The 24,726-nt window shown below is 34.7% G+C and overlaps 1 protein-coding gene across 1 annotated transcript in view; it reads left to right on the top strand.

Annotated features, from left to right (window-relative positions):
* The window catches only part of EYS (eyes shut homolog), a 706,383-nt gene that overhangs the window by 348,556 nt on the left and 333,101 nt on the right, over nt 1-24,726 (top strand). The window contains exons 29-31 of the mRNA XM_062489770.1: nt 16,621-16,745; nt 20,313-20,437; nt 23,572-23,824. Coding sequence (XP_062345754.1) covers nt 16,621-16,745; nt 20,313-20,437; nt 23,572-23,824 — 503 coding nt within the window. The remainder of the gene's footprint in view (nt 1-16,620; nt 16,746-20,312; nt 20,438-23,571; nt 23,825-24,726) is intronic.

Raw genomic sequence — 24,726 nt, 5'->3', positions numbered from 1 at the left:
TAGAACAACCAACATTGTAAAACAGTGATTGCAGAGATATTTGTCAATCCAAATGCCCAATTTCTGTTTTTCCTTCAATGAAACACCTTCAATGAAAAGGTGTATAGTCTCTATTTAAACTTGTAAAATACCTAAGCTATTTTCAAACCTGTTTTTGATTAACAGTTTTACAAATACAAACAGGAGTTAAGGCAGTTAGAGATATTTCTTCTTTAGGCTGGGAGAATGCAAAGTATCACACAGGTTAGCCACATTACACTTAATGGAGATACATGAAAAATTTGAGGTGTGATGGATAGAGCCTGAACAAAAGAGGAGGCACTCAGTGCACCCAGGGTACCCTTTGAACAGTTCTCTACAAGACATGTGAACTGCTCTCTGTTCAAAAGGGCACACCTCCCAAGGAAACTTTTGTTGCTGCTATTTTCTACTATTGACAGAGATGGATCATTTCCTGCTGCCACTGAAAGCATGCTTTAAATATTAACTGAGGTTCATAAGCCTCTATGCAACTTTTATAAATCATTACTGCAGAGCACTAGTCAAAAATGCCTTCTGCGGAATGTTTTTAAGAAAGGTGGCCTGAAAACACAAGGAATGGCTTAAAATTTTCCTGATAATTAGTATGAGAAAAGCAGTTGTAAAAATCTGAAATTATTATACAACTGAATAAACATACCTGAGTATATTTAGGAATTATTTCAGTGTTTACTGTGCTATTAGATAGATATGCAAAGAAAAGAAAATTTTTAAAAAAAGGGCAAGAGTTCATTTATTCATTAACAATGTCCCGTCTTTCAATGTTATTTATTCATTTGCATTTCTGCTAAGTGTTCTATAAGGCACTGTTATGAAATATGATAAAAATCATCATACACTGACATAAGAATTAATCAATTGCTGATTAATAATTCTGATTATTCTGTGTTTATGTCATATCAGATTGGTAAGTCACTATAGATTCACTGAAAAAAATAATCTATAGCTACATTACATGATGTAGAATAGCATCCTAAATTTAGCTCTTTCTAATTTGGCAAGTTGTTTATGTTACTTTCAAAAAGTCTGCCATAAGGAATGCTTCAGGAATTTTTATGGGGTTAAAACCTCAATTGTTTCTCACTTGTACTTTGCATGCCCTTGAGTATCTCACTTTTCTTTAACTGTCCTCCCATCCCTCTGGCTTCATCTATTTATATTGCTAGCATTTTTTCTAATCATGTGTACAGACTCACAGATCATGAACTGGCTATTTTGATGTTACATTCATACAAATGATAATAACAGTGACAACAATAAATGCATCAGTGGCCTGATTCTGAGTCTGTAGGAAAAAAGTAACATTTCAATAGTGGTTTATTTTCCAGAGAGAAATCAGCTGGAAACAAAGTATTTGTTAAGTCCTGTAAATATATGTATCCTTTTAGGAATTGTGCAGGGTCAAGGAGACATAATAAGCATAAAGCTGAACTAGTATTTTTTCATGGCTTGACACATTGTATCTGAAATTACTCCCTCTCGTGAAAGTCACTGTTCTAGAATCCCTGCAGTATTTCATTTCTCTTTGAGAGTTGTAGGGCAACAGCAGCAAAGTCATCTTCTTTAAGGCTTTAGTTCACATTCAGGCAAAGAAGTTAAATTAATGTTTTTCTTGTTGTCAGCAAGAGGCACAAAGAGAAATATATTACTTATAACTTCTATCTAGTGAGCAGTTACTGACTTCAAAAGAACGAGCAGATGGGGCTTAGAAAGCCACTTACTTCAGTTGTGCAAGGTCCCAGCATTCCTAATTATCTGGAGTAAGAGAACAGTAGTGTAATGCAGGTATAAACATTTTAAAGGTTGGAAAAAATCGGGCCTTTCTGTATGGCACAGCACCGTGTCAGAGTCACTAAAAACAATAAAATATATGTCTGTGGCCTCTTTTACACAACTGAAAAATGTACTGGAGGTTTGGGGTGACTGAAGTTTGGTGTGGGGTTTATATGGCAAAAAAGTATTTCAGTTTAGAGCTGAACACATGATTTTCAGTAATTTGATTCACTGACATGAGGACAAAGAAGCAGGTTAGTGTCATCTTCTGGCAAAACATCTCCCCAAAATGATTATGTTTGTGGTTATCCCAGAGGAAACTTTACAGAGTCTGAACTTCACTCAGTCTCTACTGACCTGGCTCAGCCTCAGTATGGAGTGAGGAAAAAGCAGGACATTTCTGGTTGCCATCTGGTCTGGAAACTCTTCTGGGGATGAACCCGAGCATGGACTCAACACATATGTGCTCCACCTCCAGTGCTGCTTTGGGAAAGTGTTTTCTCCTTCATCAACCCCTGCTTGTGCAAGCACGTGGCATTAATTCTCCAGATGGTATATCCAGGTACTTCCAGATGCAGGAGAAAGACAAAAAGGGAATATTTTTGGCAGGTTTGTGTAGGGATTTTCCCCTCTTAAGATAGCATTTATCCCAGAGAACATTTTGCATGCCTTTTCTCTCTCTCTCTTATTTTTTCTTTTTTTTTTTTAATTATTTTTCTTGTGTTCCTCTGTTCCTCCCAAATTCTTTTTTGTGGGAGTTATTTAAACTCATTTTATTTTTTGTCTGCTTTTTGTGCTTTTGTTTTCAGAGCTGAGGGTGGGGGCTAGGTTGACTTGATTGTTTGTTTTCTGTTTCATCCAGCAGCCTTTCCTGACCCCTGCAGCTGCTGAGGCAGGTTATCCCTTACTCTGGTTTAGCCGTGTCATGGATCCAGGCTATGGCTACACATCCCTTCTGGCAGCTACCAGGGCTTTCCATGGCTAACAGCTTCTCCAAGCTGCTACCTGATAGATGGGATCCTGCTTGTTAGTTCTTCCCTGTTTTAGGTCAGCTGGTGGGGAAAGGGAGGGTACCCCTCTTTTCCAAGTCTCCACTTTTCCGCCTCACTCCCTGTCAGCCAATTTTTGTAGAGGACAGACACACAACAAACTTGCTGCTCATAAAATTAATTTCATTACAAGGCCACGACACATTTAAAGAGCATCTTCCTAAATGTTAGCAGGGAATCCCTAAGTTATCCCCAAGTTTTTTTCCCTCCTGTGAACTTGTGGTGTGCCTGAGAAGTGGCTCACCTTTGTGAGCAGCTACAGTGCGAAGCCCTGCAGACCAAGGACATGGCTGACTCAAGAGACTAAGACCTGAAGAAGCTATTAAAAAAATAAATAAAAGCAGTGTTGGGTAACTTTCTTAACAGATATTTATGATAGCTCCATGAGTGCCAGGAAGAATGAATAAAAGTACAGGAAATCAGTTAAATCACATCTTTGGATGCAAATGCTGATTGCTGTTCCTGAGTATTTAATCACGAGATCTTAACTTCCAATACCACTTTCTGCAGAGAAGGTATTACAGTAGCTTCAAGCTTTTGCCTCATCAGATAAAGTCAGGCATAGCACCGCATTTCAGACTATTGGTTGAGCTATGGAGTGCAGTGGAAGTGACTGAAGGCATGGGAACTGTCCTGTGGGTGGATTTCATTGTCTAGAAAGGTTTGCAATCAGTGTTGGGTTAGGGAAGGGGGACCACAAAATGTATTGTGGAGCCATGAACTAGTTTCATCATTCTGGTGCTCTGAATTGCTTAGTTAATACTGAAAAACATAATAGCAAATGCAATTAGAGTTGTTATATAATTTCCTTTTTTTAAAAAAAAATATATCTGGCCTTTTATTTGGTGTTGTACTCAAACTTCCAATGTTTCTCCATACAACACAGGCTGACATTTAAAGTCTTCCTTGTACAAAATGCAGTGTAGGCTGTGACAAGCCATGAGGATGCTGATGACTTCTCTGTGAGGAGGACCATAATCTGCTGGAGGGGGCTTCTTTCTCATTGTTTGGGTCCACTTGTTTCTTTAATGCAACCTCTCATACACAAAATTATGTGATTTGTCTGGGAGTCACCTGGGGAGTGAGTGTGACACTGTCCCTAGAGGGGCATCCCCAGAGCTGAAGCTGGAATGGGGGAAGCAGCGATCACTGAGCTCAGCATAGATGCTCCAACAAAGCAAATCCACTTCAGACCCAAACAAGCTGAGACAAATCTTGAGACCTTGCAGTATTCTGTTAAACAGTATTCTACTGTTAAAGGCACAAATCACATTCATGGGAGGACAACAGCTGTTGTGTAATTGTAATTTTCCTTCTGAATCTGACATACAGAGGGTGGTAACTATGGTATGGGACCTCTGGGAAAGCTAAGAATTTCTGGAAATGCAGCAGGAAGCCTGATGGAATACATTAGACTGCTGAAATGCCTTCTTGGTATCTCTATGCAGGTGACAGAATCCCACCCACAACACTATAGCTAGCAACCAAACACTAGGAAACAAAAATAAGCACAAGGCACTGCACATTATAGATAGCAAGAATTAAACCTTTAGTGGGTATAAATGTTCTAAATAGAGTATAACAAGTAGAATGCACAAAGTTGAGTAGATAAGGCAGATGTTCAAGGTTGGAGATGCACTTTTTAGGCAGATAAGGATTTGTAAAGAACCTCCAACCCAGTCCAAGATAATAGGAAAATAGTTGCATTGTAATAGAGGTGTTTCGAGTAGGCAGGAGAACAGAAATGTCAATGGTAGTGAAAAGGGATGGATTAAGATAGTACATTATTTACACAAAATCCTTCACAAATACTATTTATGACTGAGTACTACGTAACACCATCTTTATGGTTATGCTCATTCTATCTGTTTTGGGAGGAGGGAGTGGGAATGTGAAGAGGAATCCTATTCTTAGCTTTAATCAGGAGCTGGGAATGATCCATTTTCAGCAGCATTGTAACATAGCACAGATAGTCATTAATATTTGTAAGATACCAGACAATGTAAGATGTAAATTTTCACTTCTCATGTGTAATAGGTATGCTTGCTCTGAAGGGGAATATCCAGTGCTAAAAAAAGAGAAAGATTTGAAAATATGGGGGGAAAAGTGGCATTACTTGTTTCATCCACAGTAGAAATTGAAAATACCAGTTTCTATACATGTTCTTGTTTATCTTTAATACCTATTTTAATTTTCTGATTTTATCAAGAGCTTTACTGTCTGTGCATGTGTTATGGAAGGTATGTACTAGCAACAAAGGCTAGAGTTTTTTTTATGTAAGATCTTGCAATTATACAGTATAAGATGAAAATCGACTAAGGTTCTAGTTATAGTGTGGAACTCTTAGCAAAAAGTCAATTTACTTAATTCCTATTCACACCTATATAATCTTTCCAAGAAGCAGCGTTTAGTATTGTTCTACATGATTCTTCAACATCTGGAGCCATCTAGAATAAAGAATAAGTACTTTACAAATACCACAGTCAGTAGAATGTTTGCACTCAGGTGGTTCTTCACAGTTCTTTCTTTTCCCACTAATTTCTTTTATTGTGTTTTTAGCTCTCCAAGAACTATTATAGCTTTGTCCATTCTTTCAGAAAGATGCTCTTGACTTTTTCTGTGGAAATACTGTTTTTAAGAGTTTTAACTACATTGAGGGCAGTCAAATGTGTCCCCTGGTAAATAAAATGACTTGACAGTGTTCTCTACTACTATTAAATGAAGCTATATGCTCTCCTAAAATGTCTGCACCACAGAAATCACTGTGGTTGCTAGTAATCTGGACAGATTGCGATGTTGTCTGATCATGCTTTTGGGGAATCTAAAGTAACAGGTTTCATTTTAAATGAGTTTTCCTAGTCATTAAAGACTTCTTTTTTTATATATCACTGTTTGTTTTTGCTCTCGTAGTTCACCAACCTTCTCCCCTAACCACCACTATGGGAGAAATTTTAGTGTTTCTCACATCAGCCAAAGAAACAGTAGCTGTTATTTATTAGTCATGATGATGGACTGGTAAGCCTGCCTTATGAGGAAAGACTAAGAGAACTGAGTATGGACAGTTTTGGGAAAAGAAGGCTTAGCTGAGAGGCTTAAAGGACCTTATTACAATGTTCCAGTATCCAAAGGGTGGCTACAAAGAACGTGGAGACTCTTTTCTAAGAATCACATGGAAAAGATGAGAGGTCGTAAGTACGAGTTACTCCTGAGGAGATTCTGGTTGGACAGGCAAAGACAATTTTTCACAAAGAAAATAATCAGCTGTCAGAATAATCTTGACAGGGAAGTGATGGATTAGACAACTTTTGTATACTTTTAAGATTCAACTGGACAGAGCACCAAGGCATATTGTCTATTTTTTTTTACTGTTTGGCAAGAAATGTTGGACCAGATGATCCTTGAGGTTGCTTCCAACCTGGTATTCTGTGAAATAGTAATTTTTCCAGGTCACACTATTGCATCCCTTTTGAAAGTCAGTCTGTGTTAGGAAGGGATTAGTTTTTGTCAGTGTTTCCAAATTTCATAGAGCTTATCACTAGAAGTACCTAGAAGAGCCTGTAGGTGTAGAATACACAACAGATATGAGAAAGAGCTAAGGAAAAAAAGTTTCAATTAAATGTTAAGTCCTTTTTTCCTCTACTAGTATGTCACATTAACTTGAAAAGAGATATGCTTTGTATGTAAAGTCAAGAATTTACTCTAGGTCTAATTGGAATCATAAGTCTTGCCAAAAATATATTATTAGTCTGGTTACAGAAGTACTAAGATTTACTATACAAGTTACCAAAATACTGAAGTTCAATCAGAGTAATAATAGTTTAATGCTTGAAACTTGCAGACAAACTTTATACTTCCACTGGTTTCATTCAAAGAGAAAGGGTTATAGTACATTGTCATCCTGAATCCTTTGCCAAGGGAATGCAATGGGGGTTTGTTCCTTCTTGTACTTGAGGGCCTTGTACTAGGGGACACTTTTAAACATTTTCTAACATGTCCTATACCTTGCCTCTTTTGCTTTTCTGTGTTACATCTGATTTTTTTATGTAAGTGGTGTTTTATTTATGTTGGAATCTTGTCTCTTGTTACTCTTAGAGACATTTTCTCCCAGCTTCAAATTTATCATCTCTTCAATGATCAGTAGTTGTTTAGTGATCATTTCCTGATAATTTAATCCTGAAATTTCTTAATCTCTCATCCTGTGTTTATATTTTTCAAGGCATCAACTGTTATCCAGTACTTCTGTTCCACAATACTAGATAATTTATTATATACACATAAAAAAAGGATGTATCACTGGAATAGTACTTGCTATCACTATTGAGCTATATCAGAATTATTATAAAAAGAGGCATATCAGCACACCATTGTACAAAGAAAAGCAAAACTTAAGTTAGATATGATTCTACTAGACCTAAAAAGGCTAAAACAAAGCTCCAGGCAAGTGTAAGACAAGTCCAGAGAAATCAGGCTTGATAAGCCCCGGTCTACATCCTTGCAGTGTTAGAACAAACTTTGGCTCCTTGTTCAGCAATACCATATTTACTGAGCTAAAGGACTACAAAAGTGAGACACAGGACAAACTGTGTCGATATTATTTGTAAAAACTGATAATATATTCTGAAATGGAGTTTGTTACAGTTCACTTGTTTTTGAATGATTCATGGCCAAAATGACTAACCCTAAGAATCACCTGAGACAGCCCCTGTGAAATGATCCCTGGGGATTCTAGCAACAAATTTTGGGGATTAAGGAGGTTGGTCTTGAAAAGAAATAGCAGCCTGCTACTGAAGTTCTCACAATTCTGCATTATGAGTGTTTTATCTGTATTATCAGAGTTGGGAATTACAGAGGTTTTAAATAGTAAATAATAATGGTATTATTAATAATAGTATTTTTAAATAATAATTTAAACTAAAGTAGCATGGAACATTTTATAAGAGAAGGGTTAACTCTGTGTATAACAGCTCTCTTCTCCTATTCTCCTGTAGCATTTTGCGAGCTCTTATTTTGTGAACATTACAAATTAAAATCTTTCATTTTCATGTGCATGATTCTCAACAGTTATGTACACACAGTCATGCACACAGGAGCTAATTTAAATTGGAAAAATAAATGAAGAATAGGAAAATAGTGTCCTATACTAATCTAGTTTTTATATCCTGGATTTTGAATGAGTGTCTGGATATCAGAGAGATATGTCAAGACTGTTATTATAGAAATTTACATCAACTAAGGACCTGTCTTAACTTATTCCTTTATATATAAGAACTATTAGTGAAAAGCTTAGATAGGTTCTGTTTGAGAAAGGATTGACCAGATGTTAGCTTTCCTCTATATGAAATCTCACTGCAAACATGAATTATTTTAGCAAACAGCTGAAAGGTGGCTTTTCATCAGTTCTACAAGGACACATGCACAACACACACACACACACACACACACACACACACACACATTCCTGCTCCTCCTATAATTCTGCTGGTGTGTGAAGAAATGCATATAGTTTCCAATTGGGTTGTTAATAAAATAAAGAAAGGAGAGTGTTAACTCTAATATATTTTCATCAAGGCTTAGCCATTCTGGTTATTTTACTGTATTCATTGTAGCTTGATATTCCACAGATTAACCTTTCCTTTAATGCTGTCACACCCCACCAACTGTGATTTAGCAAGTACATAATTTATTACTTAATAAGAACATCCATATTAAGCACAGTGGGAGCTTTTACTGGTGGTAAAATCTGCTTTTCTCATAGGGAAAATAAAGGCTGAATCCAAGTGGGCTGACAAAGTTTAATGTCTCTTGTAATGAGAATGACCTTAGAAAGAATGGAACTTTTTATTAGCAAATGTTTAGTATGTGTTGTGGTTGTCCCAAAACATTATTTGAGAATAAAGACCCTAATTTGACATACATGAATTAAAGTGTTGACAATTTCCAGGGTAACTCTGTGTGTCCAAAGCAGTTAAAAAATAGTTTTGTTTAGCCTACATTGCACTCATATTATTATAGTCAGGAGTAAAGCTCTAAATATAGTCCTTACTGTCCTATGATTCCATGGTATTTTTCTCTTTTTCTATAAAGGCAATTAATTCTCTATGCTATTAACTCTTTTACAAGTTAAGAAGAAAGATGAAGAAAGCTGAAGAATGTTGAAAAAAAGAAAGCTGAAAGGTTACAAGGCTTCCAACTCCAATCTTCTCTAAACAATCTGAATCTGTTTTGGGGTTTGACATGCAGCATTCCTCCTCTGTGAAGAAGGATGCCTTGCTCTAGAGTGCAAGGTTCCAATTCAATATGATGATAGGGTCACCTTTCTGAGGGGATTAAGAATAAGGTGCTTCTGTTATCTTCATTGCAAAGTGTTGATGTATCAGTTCATTCTTCCTTGCATTTGTCCCTGTGAATATAAATCATAGGTAATTATGTGGGGTAGAGATGGGGCCAAAACCCAGTGGCAAATGTCTGATATCTTTAAACCCGTCAGAGACTCTTGTAGTTCTGATTGTCAGTGAAAATATGGGGCTGTTAAAAGTTAACATATGGATAAGGTCCCAACCTTGTGGTTTGCAGCTCCGGTTCTAAAAGTAGTTCTCCAAGAGAATGGCACTATTAATTGCCATTTTCAAATTCATTTTACCTTTGCAAAGATATTCAATATAAACTAATATGAATATGATGAATATGGAGAAGTTCTTTACTATCAGAATCAGAACATTTACAAGATCTGAACTTGGGATTCTTGAACTATGTAGCCTACTGCTCTTTTCAAGATAATTTTTCTCTAATAACTATTTTCAAACCACTCTAATTTACATTAATAATTAAATTATTTCTCACATAATCTAAGAAAGAAAGCAGAAAGAAAAAAAGATGACTTGCTAAGAGGACTGATTTTGATAAGATAGGAACAGAACTTTGGATGAGTAAATAGGATACCTTTAAAACATATATACTCAAGTGTGCTAATACTATTGTTTTCCTTTTTTATTCACATTCAATATTCTTTAGAATAGAACAAACATTTCTTGACCACCATGGAGAGCCATAATTTATTTTTATTTATTCTATGTTAAATTTTTCTTTGTAGTAAATAAACTTGCTTCATTCCAGACAGTACATCCAAGGAGAATACAGAGGAGGAAAAGGAAATTAAAGAAAGCAACATGATATTCTATACTAGTAGCTTGGGAAAAATTCATTGTCAGTGTTATAAAATTAACAATCACAGCATCACCTTTGGGAAGGGTTTCACAGAAAATAATCTGAGAAAAGCTCTCAGGAGACTTTATATTCCTTAGTGGCTGCTTTCTCAAGTTCTCTCCATAGAAACATGCTTCACAGTACATCAGGAGAAGCAATTTTCAGTAGTATTAGTGATAAGGCAGCTCACTCATATAGCTTTGAACTCAGAGCCATTTGTCTCAGGAAGACAAGCAGTTTAACCCATTAATGAAGCCACAGTACTAAAAAAGATCCGTGCTGATCCAACATAGGATCCCAGAAATCACTAAGAGTTCACACACGTGCACTCAGAAGCCAATGTTCTTTCTTCCTCCTCTCAATTTTTTAGACTCCAAGAGCAGTAGAACATGTTTGTTTGTTTGTTTGTTTGATTGATTGTTTGTTTGTTTGACATCATGCACATTGATTGGGTTGTCTACTAGTGCATCAGCAGCATCCACAATCTTATGATTAAATGAATTGCCACACACCAGACAATCTACTTTCACAGGGTACCTTCATTTTTCAGTTCTCCTTAGGGAATTCCTGCATCTGAGCATAATGTGATAAAACCCCAAAATCTGTAGCCACTAAAACCTGCATGGGACAGTTTCTACTAAGCTAAGCTCATAATGTGACCTGTCCAGCACATTTTTTGTGTTCATTGAACACCATGGTAAAGCTTACTATGAAAGCTGAGGTAAGAAAATAAATTTAGAATTTCAGTACTTATGTAGAAATCATTGGAAAAGCAGAACCTTATAGTGGCTTAAATTTGGCTAGTTACCAGATGCCACCCAGATGCTCTTTCACTCCTTCTTATCAGTAGGATGGGGAGAGAAAATAAGATGGTGAAACTCAGAGGTCTAAATAAACACAAGAAAACTACTGGCTAAAAATCTTGACTTGGGGCAGATTTAATTTATTGCCAATTTCAAACAGAAATGGATGGTCAGAATATAAAAGGAAAAAAAAAAAGACAAAAATAAACAATCTCAGCTTCTCAAGCCTATCAATTTTTTTCACAGGCTTAGCTTCACTCTTTTTTCCCAGCTCCTGTACCTCTCTGCTTTCCCCAGGTGGTTTAGGGATAATGAGGAATGGGTTGTTATGGTCATTCATTATGTAACAGCACATTACATATATATTCATTTATGAGGTAACATTTTTTTCATTTGTGTATTGAACTAACACAGACAGGCAGATGTGTAAGATAGGAAAAAAGAACACACAGAAACTGGAGTAGCTACATTTGAAAGAAATGAAAAGATCTGAACATTCAAAACTTTATGAATATCACATTGTAACTTTCAAATGAAACATTTCATTTTTCAAACTTATGTCGATGGGGACAGGATTTTAGTTTGTTATTGTATATCTTGAGAAAAAAAATCAGTTAAATAAAATTATGTTTGTTTTTTTTATAGTTTGTCTCTGAAAAAGCCTACTTAAAGGGCAGAAATGATGCATGGACTTCCAGTATATTGAAATTTACTATTGAAAAGGTTAGCTGTTAGAGAGTAAAATATGATAAAGACTGAATTTTTTATTTGTCACTCTAGAAAAATTTCCCCCCTGTCAAAAATGTAAAACTTTAAGAAATCATGTTGCATTGATATGTATATTTAAAATGAATCGGTGATTTCACTAATTTTTTCTTTACAATTAGAAAGGTTCTGTAGAAGTTTGTAGTGCTAATACTTCTCATGAAGGTCATGCCTCAGTAGTGCTAAGGGTCATGTATTTCCCACAAAATGTCTTTAATAATCCTGAAGCTAGTTAAATTATCTGTTTTTCCTTGCTCTTCCTTTTTTCCTTTCCAAACCGGCATATGAGCATCGATTAAATTAATTATAAGGTCCATGTTTGATCGATTTTTCATTTCTTTAATTTAGACAGTAAAACTTTCACATTTGAAGTTAAGAATTATGATTGAGATAATAGTGGTATGATTCCACTGGAAGTTAAAAAGGAAAAAGTTGCCTTGCAAATGTCAAGGCACCTTGTGATCCAAGATGATTAAAACTAAACTGTTTGCTATATGAATCCCAAGGTGCTGCAATATCTCAGTGTCCATGACATTTAGCCAGTGACTTTTCATATCTTGTTAATAATGTATAGCAATCTCAGTGTAAATTTGCAGTGACAGATCTGTCCTGTTACAGTAGAGCAGTTAACTAGATTTATTTTGGACAGAAAAAGCAGATTTGGGAAAAAAATCATGACTAATGTCAAAAGAAATTGCACATTTACAAGACTATTTTAGCTAAGGCCATTTTTCAGGAAATGTGCTTTTCACACTCATCTATTATTCTCCCCAACATCCTAATTATCTAACCTAGATGTATTATCAAAACATTACCAAAATCATCAAGGTTAACACTCAAAAGGAAAAACTGATCCCCAAAAAATTTCATAGTGTGGACTGCTGCACAAAATTCATTGATTTTACAAGGTTGGCTGAGTCACATAGGCAGGTAAAGGTTACAGCATCAACATTCTCTTCTAAGTACAATTGCTGATAATCATTGCTCCAGATAAACCTAATAAACTTCTGTGTTGTAGAAACCATGTTTTTTCTGAACCTCATATCTCAGTGATACACAAATTATTCATAAGCTGTAAAAGGTCACAAGGCAGATGAAGAAAGAGAAGGGAAGAGAGAAGGAAAAGGGTACAGGTACAAAAAAAAATGGACTCAAAAGATGATACAAAAAACAGACTCAAAGAGTAGTGAGTTACAAGAGGATATAAATCAGTATTGTAAAAAAAAATATGTGGCTGATGTTTGGCTGATGTTGGATTCTTGTTTATTTTCTCTGAGGCTCAAAGTTTGCTGTCAAAGAAAAAATTTTACTGTGACTGTAGCCAGAATTGTCATAGATCAAAATCCTTCATATATTCTCTCCTTTCAGTCTTTTGTTCACCTATTGCATTGGCGTATGCCCAAATTAAGATAATTACTCCTGATAATGATTGATATAAAGGCATAACACAAAAGGGATTCTATTTGCACCACAATATGTCAACATCTATATGACATAAAAAATCTGCAGGGATTACCAGAAAAGAGAAAGATCTTTGTCAACATCCCTAAAACCCATCATAAATAAATTGTGAATGCCTTATTCTTACAGCAAATGAGCACTATGATTTGCTTCCTTTCAGCACCAAACTATGGGTCTTATACTGATCCTTCTGTAAGTTTAATAGCTCAGACTTCACAGTGCATTACCTTACTTTATCAGATAAGCTCTAGGAGTTATTTGCTGATAAACCTAGATATGCATTTACTTATAAAGACATAAATTGCTTTCTATTAGATGGTAATCAAAGTACAAGATTTGCAGTGATGATATCTTCATATAAAAGTTATCTAAAAGCTTCTGGTTTTTGTTTGCAGAATGTTTATATCCCAAATACTACAAATAAATATGTTCCAAAGTATTTCAGTTATGTTTACTTCTATTTATAACACAAGAACTGTATTCCATACCTACGTAAACTTTTTAATATCAGTTCTGTAATTTAAATTCTACTGTTTCTATCCCTTCTAAGGTTCTGGAAGAAATGACACAAGAGAAGTAAGAATGTGGAGAGGCAGAACAAAAACGGAATATTTTTTTTAAAGGAGTAGATATAAAGGAAGATGGGAGTGAGCAAAAAGTTAAGAAATTATTGAAGTTCTTGTCACACCCTAAAAAGTGTTGATTTAATTTAAACTCTTAATAAAGTGTAAAGTTTATTGCAATTTTGGGGCTTTTGTGAAAGCTGCTGATACTAAGCTGTTGTTTTATCTTACTTCTAGTTTTTTTCATAATTGCTCAGAATAATTTAGTTAATAGTGTGGCTGTCTTCACAGTCATGAAGCATTTTTTATATTGCATCATACTTTTTGAACGGAAGCAAACTGATACTGAGGTATTACAGTTTTTACCAAAAAATATAACATGTCAATATGTTAAATGCTTTCAACATTCTAAAGTATTGTATAAGTTGAATGATTGTCTGACATGGGAAAAAGGGCACCTTGTACATATTGATATATGTAGGACTTGATATAATGGATATCTAAGTGCTTTCATGGCTCTAAGTTTTTCATCTAAATTTCAATTTGAAGGCAAAGTTCTATTTGTAAAAATGTGTCTATTTCTGGTGGTGCCACAATCACTATATGCTATTATAAATTTAATAAATATTTTGAAAGCTTGCAGTACAAAATAGGTTATTTTGCCAAACATTTATACATAGACACACATATATATATATTTTTCCACCTCAGTGTCTATAGAGTTAGACCCATGGTTATATAGTTTATATCTCTGAAGTCTCTGAAGTCTCAAGCTTTTCTGAGTAGGAAATTGCACAGAGTTCAACCAGGCTGTAACCTGCAATATCTAGCTGATTCCACACTATTGATTCTCTCCATGGGAGTTATAGCAACCTGCTCCACTAATCATTCTTGCTCCAAATAGTTATGACCAAAGGAACTCAGTAAACTGCTCTGTCTTTACTGCTGTCTAGTTCTTAGCAAGTATACACACCACATATCAAAACATGCCCAATCAAAGCAGCCAACAGGAGAATTCTTAAAAAGACTTTTTTTTCATTGTTTAACTTTTACCAACTAAAAATCAAGCCCACACACTTTAAATACACATAGGTGCAGTTGATCTGTCCAGATATTTTACTCAATTGTATATGTCTTCCAGTTTGTTCTGTAAATGCTTTTGTTGTTGTTGTTGTTGTTGTTGTTGTTGTTGTTGTTGTTGTTGTTGTTGTTGTTATGATAAAATATGTCTAATTGCACCAAAGCATAAAGTCATATTTAAATTGAATTTAAACCGGCATAGTATTCCCTGTATCTTTTTTCCCTAGTAGAACATTCTTTCCATCCTTTTTGTATCTGGGAAAATTTGCTCCCTTCAATTTGGTTATTTTGGTATTTTAATTTTTTTTTCCTTAATATGCTTTGTAGACAGTGTGAAGACAGAGGTATATGAAGAAAACCATTTCAGATTTCAGTGAGCAGAATCATCTTCTGCATTCCTTATTCCACCAAGCATAGGAAGATGATAGGGTGATTAATGATTGGTATGAAGTTGTGTTCTAACTACTGGGCATTGAATACAATGACATTTTGGCATTTACAAATAGCATCAAAGGACAAAACTGCATTTTCTCAGTGAATTATTTTTTATGTTTTTTTAGTGGAAAAAGCAGGTGGGCTTATGGCTCACTCATTAAAATGTATTTTCCATGTTTTGTCTCTCATATATTATGACAAGGTATTCGAAAAACAGTAGTGTGTGTTTGAGTTTTTACATTTTCCAAGCAGTGTACCATAGCTGTCATCTGTAGTTGATGCAGACTTTGGCAAATCTGTTCTGTTGTTACTGTCTTGGTAGATTCCCAATTTTCATTAGGCAGAGTGTGTTCCATATGAAGTGAAACTAATGTAGTCTAATAGTCAAAGCAAAATTAAACTAAAATATAATTCCAGATACATAGTGTAATGATCCCTCAGGAGGTGTCACACATTTGTGTTTCATGGTCCATACTCCTCTTTTGCTTCACAATCTGGAAAGCTAAGGTAGGCACTGCAAATTATATATGCTGTATTCACTCAGTGTAGCACCTTGAGGGATAGGTGACATGACTACTTGGATTTACTCAAAGATATTTTGGTAACATACTCATCCCCCTCTTAAGTGCGGCATAAACCTTGGTGCTTTTCACTAGACTTAAGGCAACACACAAGATGTGCACTCTGGTTACTAAAAGGAGTTTTTGAAAACATTGTCTCATGTGAAATATATCTGTGTATAACACATCCCAGAGTATATGTTATTAATATTATGGGACCCTGTTTTTTAGAACATATTTGCGTATATCCGTAAAGCTGTGTCTATATACACAAAGATGTTTCAATAATGAGATTAGTAGGATTTTTGGACTTCATTAAAGGTCTTGTATTTTAAGCTGTATGTTGAAATCATATAGAACTACTTTGATATCAATTATCACATAGAATTTACAACCACAAAATGCAGAAGAATATTTTTAAGAAAACTGATGTTTTATACCTAGAATAATAATTAAATCTTGAGTCCTGAAGATTAGCTTTTATGCTGTAGTTTGCATTTGATAGCACGCATTTGTCAGCAAGCAGTTTTTCAAACATAGGCTGCAGTTACTTAGCTAAATTATTTTAGTAGATAGTCTCCCAAGAGTGCATAAAGAAAGGTTTGTATTCACCTTGATAGAACTTGTATGCTCTAATTGAGACTGTTAGGCTTGATTATGATCCAGATGTGAAATTTTTGGATGGGTTTTCCCACCATAAATCCCTTAAAAAATCAGCATGTATCACAACATGAAACTTGGAAGTGTTCCAGTAAAATACTCCTTGAAACAGAAAGTAATATACGATGTCTTGCTAATGCACATACTTCAGACATATTGTTTCCACACAAGGTCTATTTTATATGATGTTTATGCATAGTGTAACACTTTGGAATGTTGTTTTCTTCAGGTGTCTTGCTGGATTTTCTGGACAATTTTGTGAAATAGAAGTTAATGAGTGTAATTCATCACCTTGTCTACACGGCTCAACCTGTGCTGATCATATCAATGGATACACTTGTAAATGTCAACCAGGTAACTGCTATATGACAGAGCAATCTTAAACAACTATACTTTTGAATTATCAGTGTTATTAGTGAGAAAACTGGTAAATCATATCAAGCTCTTTTGTTGTCTATGAACTATGTCTCTTTGGCAAGCTTTTTGAATGAAACCTAAAGAGAATTAACTACTCTAGTAAGCATATGAGAAAGGCTTCAAAATAGAAGCTCACTGAGGGAGTCTGAAGTATTATCTAGAGCCAAATTTATTCTTTATGATCTTTGCTAATGCAACTTACTGACTAAACAGTCAAATAGTCACTGTTTAACAGCAAAATAATTTCACTACCTATAGAATGAGATTGACTGAAAAGAAATTCTGAACACTTTAACTCACATTTTTACTATTATCCTTAGTGTTAGTATTGCAAGACATACCAATGGTTATTCTGCTGGCTGGGATTAAAATAATTTTTTAAAACATATATATATAATGAAAAAAAGGCACTTTCTTAAAAAGTGGGAACTGTTTTCTAATTCTGACGAAGATCAACTGAAACAGGTCAAGTGGCTTATGAATATATAAGAGATTTAGTATTTATACAAAAGCTAAGGTCATAATCAGCCTCCATTGTTATGCAATCACAAATTGAATATCTTCAGGACTACTTACAATCTCCTTTCTACTAATAAAAAGCCTTTTCTCAACATAAGTAGGATTTCTAATCCATATACATAAGTAGCATTCTGGTCTGTAAATTACTCTTAAATTCAAAAATACATGAGTACCTGCCTTCTGAAACTTTAATTTTTAGAATAATTTAAATCTATTTACTATTTTACTGACTTGCACTGCTGAATTATTTCTGTGATAATACTGACACAAGGTTTCTTATTAGTTATTTTAGAGATTATTTTGATATATTTTCGATAAATATTCTGTTAACACGTGGTATTTGCATATATCTGAACTAGTCGCTCTGTGCCAAAATATTTTCACGCTGTTAGTTTCAATTTAGAAGCAAAAACATGTTATCAAACTCTCATATATATATATTACACTTTTCTAGAGTCTTGCTACTCATTCTTGTCCTACATTTAAAAGAAAGCATATAGTGAATTGAATACTAATCTCTTCTTATTTTTTTTCATTCTGAATTCATCCTAATGCAGTTTCCAAAACCATATGTAAGAGACTTCATTAAAAAATGTGGAAGATATTGAAGTAAATACAGACAGGCATATAATGAGAGTCAATTTGGCAGTTTTTAATTTTAATTAATAATAAGGAATGATTTTCCAACATGTAAGGCTTAAATCTAAGTATCTTTGGCTTACTAAAAGCTAATCATTTGTAAAACTACATTGCATGCAGCTTAATAATTTCTAGCAACTTTTTTTAATGCAAAAGAGATACTTGATAATTCAGAAAAACATTATAGTTCTGATGTATGAACCAATGAGTGAAAATTATTCTGACATTCATAGAGAAGTCATGATAATAAAGGTCTTTCTGATCTTAAAAAAATCTGAATCATGATCTAAGTTCAGTACTATATATCCACCTGGTACTGCATATGGCCATATCCCCCTCCACCAATATTAATGAATTAAAAACTTAAAATATGTATCTTTAGTCATTAAAGTACTTCACACAGAATATATTGCCAATTCATTTTTTCCCTTATTTGTAAAGCTTATTGAAAGAATGCATCAAAGATATTTTAATATAGGCATTCAAAAATTGCTCAGTAGCCAAGGACTGTGACTGCTGTCTCTATGCAGCATCGAAATTCTTGGTATGAATAGAAGAAACTTCTCTGGGGCCTTCACTCCTACAGCTAACATATTTTTAAACCCCTTCCAACCCAAGTATAATCTTCCTTTCTTATATATTCCTTTTAGTAATAGCATATGTAATATTGTAATAACATACTATTATATGTTAGTGGGGGGTGAAAAATCTGTAAATTACTTTTCCACCAGGTAAAAACACAGAAAAATAACCCCAGACAATAAGTATACACATAATTTTTATATATATTGGAGCTTTTTTTTTAAATTATTATGGTATTTTCAAATGTTATTTGAGTGTCTAAAGCAGGTGAAGAGATGAGAAGGCTACAGACCTGAAAAGCAGTCTATTTGGAGTGGCAGGGGAACTTTTAAGAGGAATAACTTTTTCTAAAGTTGCACAACTGAAGAAAGGGATTAGAAGAAAAAATATCATCCAGAGAGAGGAAGTGGAAATACCTAGGAAAAAAAAATCTGCTTTTTTTGCAGGCTTTGGCTGTTCGCATATAATAAGTCTTATATTTCTCTTCTAAGCTTCACCTATAGAAATATGGAGCTGGGATTGGGGATTTTTTGGTCTATAAAGGCAACAATGGGAAAGAGCTGGGCAGATAGTCTTATATACTGCTCAACAGATTCCCTGTTGCAATTTAATGAAATGGAAAAGAGATAGTTCCAAGACTGAAATAGGAGCAAGGCAGATGATTGCAGCTTTCCAAAGGCCTCCAGAGTACAAAGTGAAGCATGTGGTGACAGCATGTGATACCAGGAAAGGGAATAGATTCAGCTCTGACAAATGCATTTTGGGATGGATCATGAATTTTGTCAGCTATTGTCCCAGTAGCAGGTCCCATACCCTTAGAGTAATAGATGCACGTTCAGGCTCTGTGGCTACAGCTTCAGGCTGTTCAGGTGCAGAAGCAGCATGGAGAGGTGTAAACTGTGTTCTAACAGCACCTCAGACAGCTCAAAAGCAACAACAGCAGCTGTTGGAACTAATAGCAGGCTCAAGGATGTGAAGTCTTTAACTGGGCAGGCTGCTCTTCTTCCAGGGCAGCTAAAGCAAGACTTGAATGTAACAGGTGAATCCATTTGGTGCCTTCTCTAAGGCAAAGTCTGAACAGTGGCTACTACAAACTAGACTTGTAGCAACCAAGGACTGCTAGGGGGCTTGTGGGGCTGTTGGGTTTTCTTTGTTAGTTTGTTTAGAAATAGTAAAATGAAGAAAAAACAAATCTGTAGTGGAATATAATGGCAGAAAGTCTGGTGTTTTTCAATAACTAGCTATATTTTACAGAATTCTGGGTTTGTATTTACTAAGAAAATTGACTGATTCCATTTCAGTTTAGCCTACAAGGAGCAAGTTCGAGACAGGCTTAAATTACCTCATCTAAAATACAAATTCAAGATGAGTATTTGGCCTCTAATTTGTAGTGTACTTACTTGTAAAGGAGATTTTCGTAAAAAATGCATATCAATAAAATTTCCAGTAATCTGACTAATGAACTGTGAGAAGACAGAATCTCATAGCATTAAACACAAAGCTGTTTTTCTCAAAAATTGTCCTCTGTATTGATCTGTTACTGTAATCTCAGAGTTTCTCTTTGTAACTTTTTCCTTTATTTTTTTCTACTCTGAGTAACCACAGCCCAAAATAGTTCATATTCATCCTATAATGTATATCTCTCTATATATGTGAGAATGGATGATAGTTACCCATATCTTTGTTCCATTGACACTCAGTAAATGTAAATTTTAATGAGTCTCACTTTGGGGTTTGCTTTGCTTTTTTTTTTTTTTTTGACAGGATGGGAAGGCCTCCATTGTGAGTTGGACATTGATGAGTGCACATCCAACCCCTGCATACATGGTATCTGTGTTCAGAAAGAGCCCAGCTTTGGTTACTCCTGTTTTTGCAAGCCAGGATTTGTGGTGAGATGCTGAAATCCTTTTTAATCTTTATTTTTACCTGTCTATCCAACATTGCACAGAAAATACTGTATGTAAACCTTACTCTTTTTAAGCTTGCTCAGAATTGTTGATATACTCCTTGAATGAAATGGAATCACATATGCTTTGTCCAAGGAACTCACCAGGAATTTCTCCCTGTTCCAGTGACTCTTTGTCTACATTTTTGTCAAGTCTGTATGTTACCATAAGTGCTTGGTAGGTAAAAATGGATCTTAACAATGCAAATAATCTGACTAGGTTTACTGACAAACTATCCTGAGAAGGAAAAAAACTATCTCATAAAAATTAATACCTCTTATCAAAGGTGTTTTTTTACAGAGTGGAATGGGTAACATTAATACTTCCCACAGACCATGGTAACTGCTGCCTTTTTGCCTTCTAAAGCAGATTGGCTTTTAAAACAATGTCAAGTGATGATGAAGGATATATCACTTGAGAGCCATAGTCCTTTTATGTGGAAAACAGTCAGATCCTTATGTTAAAATAATTCAATTTTCTCATTAAATATTCATGCTTTTCTCACATGAACAACTGTAATGGAGATCAGTTACACAATTTTTTTACCATTTATGTCTTACCAAAAAACAAAAAAATTCTGAATGCCAAATAAAACCACCAGCGAGAAAGATTAAAATCTGTTTAGAGAAATTATTTTTAATTAGTGCAAAATTTATTGATGCAAGTCAGTTTTGTGTGACACTGTAGAGACAAAAAGTACAGATATACCCAAAAATGGGTTAGAAGGAGGATTACTCAAACTGTTACTCAAATTATTTTTCTGAATGTTACCCTGGCCTTGGCAGTCTTTGATTTACTTATTGACAGAAGTTGGAATGGTAACTTTGGTGAGTTACCAGATGCTAACTCTGCTTGTTTTCTTCCCAAAGTATTCATTAATAGCCCACTGATGATGGAGCTAGATAGATATTTGACCCATGGGGGCAGTTTTTCTATTAGTATATAGCTTGAGTATTAATTGTACAGTATGTTGCTGAACAAGCAAGCCCTTGCAGAAGGAAAAGTAACAACTCTTTGAAGCAGCTGAAATTTAAGATGCATCATCTTTGCTTTTTATTCCATTATTCATTTTTCCATCTTCAGTCCCTCAGATTCCACTATGCATTGGAAAACACGCTGGGGGAACCACCACAGAAACATTTTAACATACCTATCTTCAGTGTCAAAGATAAGAAATTGTGGTCTAAACACCTTAAGAGGTATACTCGTAAGGCCCCAATGGGTTTTTTTCTTAACCATGAGTAGGTGTGGAGTGGAAACAGTGAAATTCACAGGGAAATAAGTATTCAAGGAACTCCAGCTACAGTGTGTATGTAAATCTTCTGTGGTGTATGTCTGTACTGCTACCCAAAGTATGGATCATAAAATATAGATTGTGAAGTCTCTCAAAAATTTTGAGAAGAAAAGCATAGCCAGTGGTATATGAAGTAAATGTTTACTTTTTAAGTGGAATAATCTATAGACTTATACTTGCTTTAAAAGTACAAATCTGCACAAGCTAAATTATTCCATCCCCCTGCATGGAAACTGTTAAGGCATTTACAGGCACTTTCAGTGCTATCAAATTTATCTATGACTTCTTAATGTACCCTTCATGCACACTGGAGGTTATCCACATCTGCTTTGTTTCTATGAGTCATAAAATCGTAATCAAATGCTCTTCGCCATTAAATGTAGTAGTCATAAAAATGTACTAATCTGTCACAGGAAAGTCAGAGTGAAACATAAGTTTTATAAGATTAAGAACGATTATGAGTTTGCTCAAACTGATCATTTGTTCTATGTGTGGAATTAGAAAAACGCAAGGAGGAAATGCATCGAAACTGACATTAATTGGCCTGTTGTTCCTTTCTGCTTTGGAATACCAATACAGTGAGTGATTCTATAAGATGCCATGAATTTACTCATCTGCTTGCCAAAACAAATTAAGAAGTAGATTGAAATAAGCGTGAATGTATCCAAATCACTCAAAACCCATCAGTTTAACCTCTTCTGTTTTAAACCCCAACAGAGATCCCAGAAAATGTAAGTTATCCCAAGTTCTAAGTGAATAGTTATCCAGGCAGACATGAAAGATTATTTAAGCATTTGTCTGAAGGAAAGTGTGCAATGAACACATGCTTCTTGAGCTCTAGAGAAGGCTTCCATTTTTTTACATATGCCCCAGCTGCAGAAGAGGATTCAGTCAGAAATTATATCATGATGATATGTTGTCAGAGATGTATGTCTTCAGGGTGATAGTGTGCGTATTTTAAATAGTTTTCCAAATATGTAGTATCCTTCTAGGATAGCTGTTAGCTGTTTCTCTTCATGAAGCCTATTACTTCATTGCAACAGAAGTGAAAATAAAATGAACCCAGGCCTGACTTCAGCATATATTTATTTCACACTTCAGAAATGCATTTAATTCAGATAATTATTCCTTGCCTTTTTCACAGACCACTGAATATGAACATTTTTACTTTATTACTAGGGAGGATATTTCAGACTTCCCATGAATTGTTACTCTTGATAAAAAATAAGAAATGAATGCCTGGTCCAATTTGCGACTGCAACTATATTTTTCCTTTTCTAAGCATTATCTGTGAATGCAAGGTATTAACAGGGCTGTATGCCTAGATTTGGTAACAACAGACAACAAACAATGGACTGCAATGTACAAAAGGAAAGAACATTAGCTTGCAAGTCAGAGCAAGCCATAGGATTTTAGACAGCAAAGTCTTCTGTAAAAAGTGTTTTGTAAACCTGCATACTAACTGAAGATTATTATTTTAACCAGTTTTTAATACTGGTAACAATATTGTCTTTTATACTTGGCAATTATAAGTCTCTAGGGAAATTATTTTTATTGAAAATCAGAGTAAAATTGTCACTTAGTTAAAATTAAAAATGTACAACTATACTATTAAATTAGTTAAGGAATATTTTCCACATGATATTTATTTTTGAAAGTGTAAACAGCTTAATATAATCAAACAATATTTTAGAATCAAAAGAAAGCAATAATTGCAACTAGCATCACTATGAAGAGTAAATTGCCTTCAAAACATGGCTTTTTTTTGAAAACTCTCTTTCAGGGACGAAGCTGTGAGCTTAATTACAATGATTGTCTTATACAGTCCTGCTCCACTGGGTTTCTTTGTGTTGATGGAATAAACAATATCACCTGTTTACCTACTATGCCCCAAAGCAAGCAAATTCTCACTGAAGTGCCTGAAGTGTTTCCTGCTGAAATTTTAGACAATGACCTTCCATCAGCGCTGGCTGTGTCTACAGAACTTTGGTCGAAACATATTTCTCCTGATTTTCATACAGGAGAGGTGTCCCAAGGTGAGTAGAAAGAAATTCTGAACAAAGCATATATCAAGCTTCTTTCCTTGTTAATGCTTCTAAAATAGTAAGCATATTGAAAATACATTTATTTTAGTTATTAAGATTTTTTTTTTATTTCATGTGTTCCCTTCTATGTTTTTCTTTGTATTTACTCCAACATCCTTTCATAACTGCATCTTCTTGTAACTGTAAAATTACTCTTTTCTCTCCTAAGAATTTTTCCCAGCATCTTTCACATCCAGTAAGGAAAACACTTTCTCTTAGCTGGGTTTTCAGTTCTCAGAGTGTATGATTTCATATGCCTCATATTGTGTTCAGTAATCTCTGATTCTAATGCCAATCTTCCCCTCTTCCTTGGCTAATCAGCAGGACAGAAAGATAATTTTTCTTACTCCATAGGGATTTTGTTTCTTTTTCCTAGTTCACATGTTTTCTGAGTGCTTATTTTTCTGTTCATCTAGATGTTTTTTTGACTAAAAATTATATTGGACAAACCTCTCAAAGTCTCTGCCATTCTAATTGTTTGCAGTGATGTTTTTGGGAAGCCAAAAATTGCCTATCCTGTTATTTTAAAAGCATTTGCAAAAAGTCAAAAGTAACAGAAGTGCAACATTTTATTGTGAAGATTGTACCTTCCTTGTGGCCTCTCCATTTTACTAAAAAAATGTATCGTATAGGTAGTATGCATTGGGCATTCTCTTTACGGATAGTTTCAGATTTTTTTTTGCTTATATAACTCTTCAAAATGATTACTTTTATAAAAAATAAACTGAGTCCTGTTTCGGTCGGGAGTTTTGTGGGGGGTTTTTTTTGTTATTTTGTTGTTTTTTGTTGTTGGGATTTTTTTTTTTAAATTTGAGTTAATTAGTTTTAGAAAAGGTTGGTTTCTGGTATAAAGA

The sequence above is a fragment of the Cinclus cinclus genome, chromosome 3 (assembly GCF_963662255.1).
Source record: "Cinclus cinclus chromosome 3, bCinCin1.1, whole genome shotgun sequence".
NCBI lineage: Eukaryota > Metazoa > Chordata > Aves > Passeriformes > Cinclidae > Cinclus > Cinclus cinclus.
Note: the sequence above shows the minus strand (reverse complement) of the source record. Positions and strands in the feature narration are given on the sequence as shown.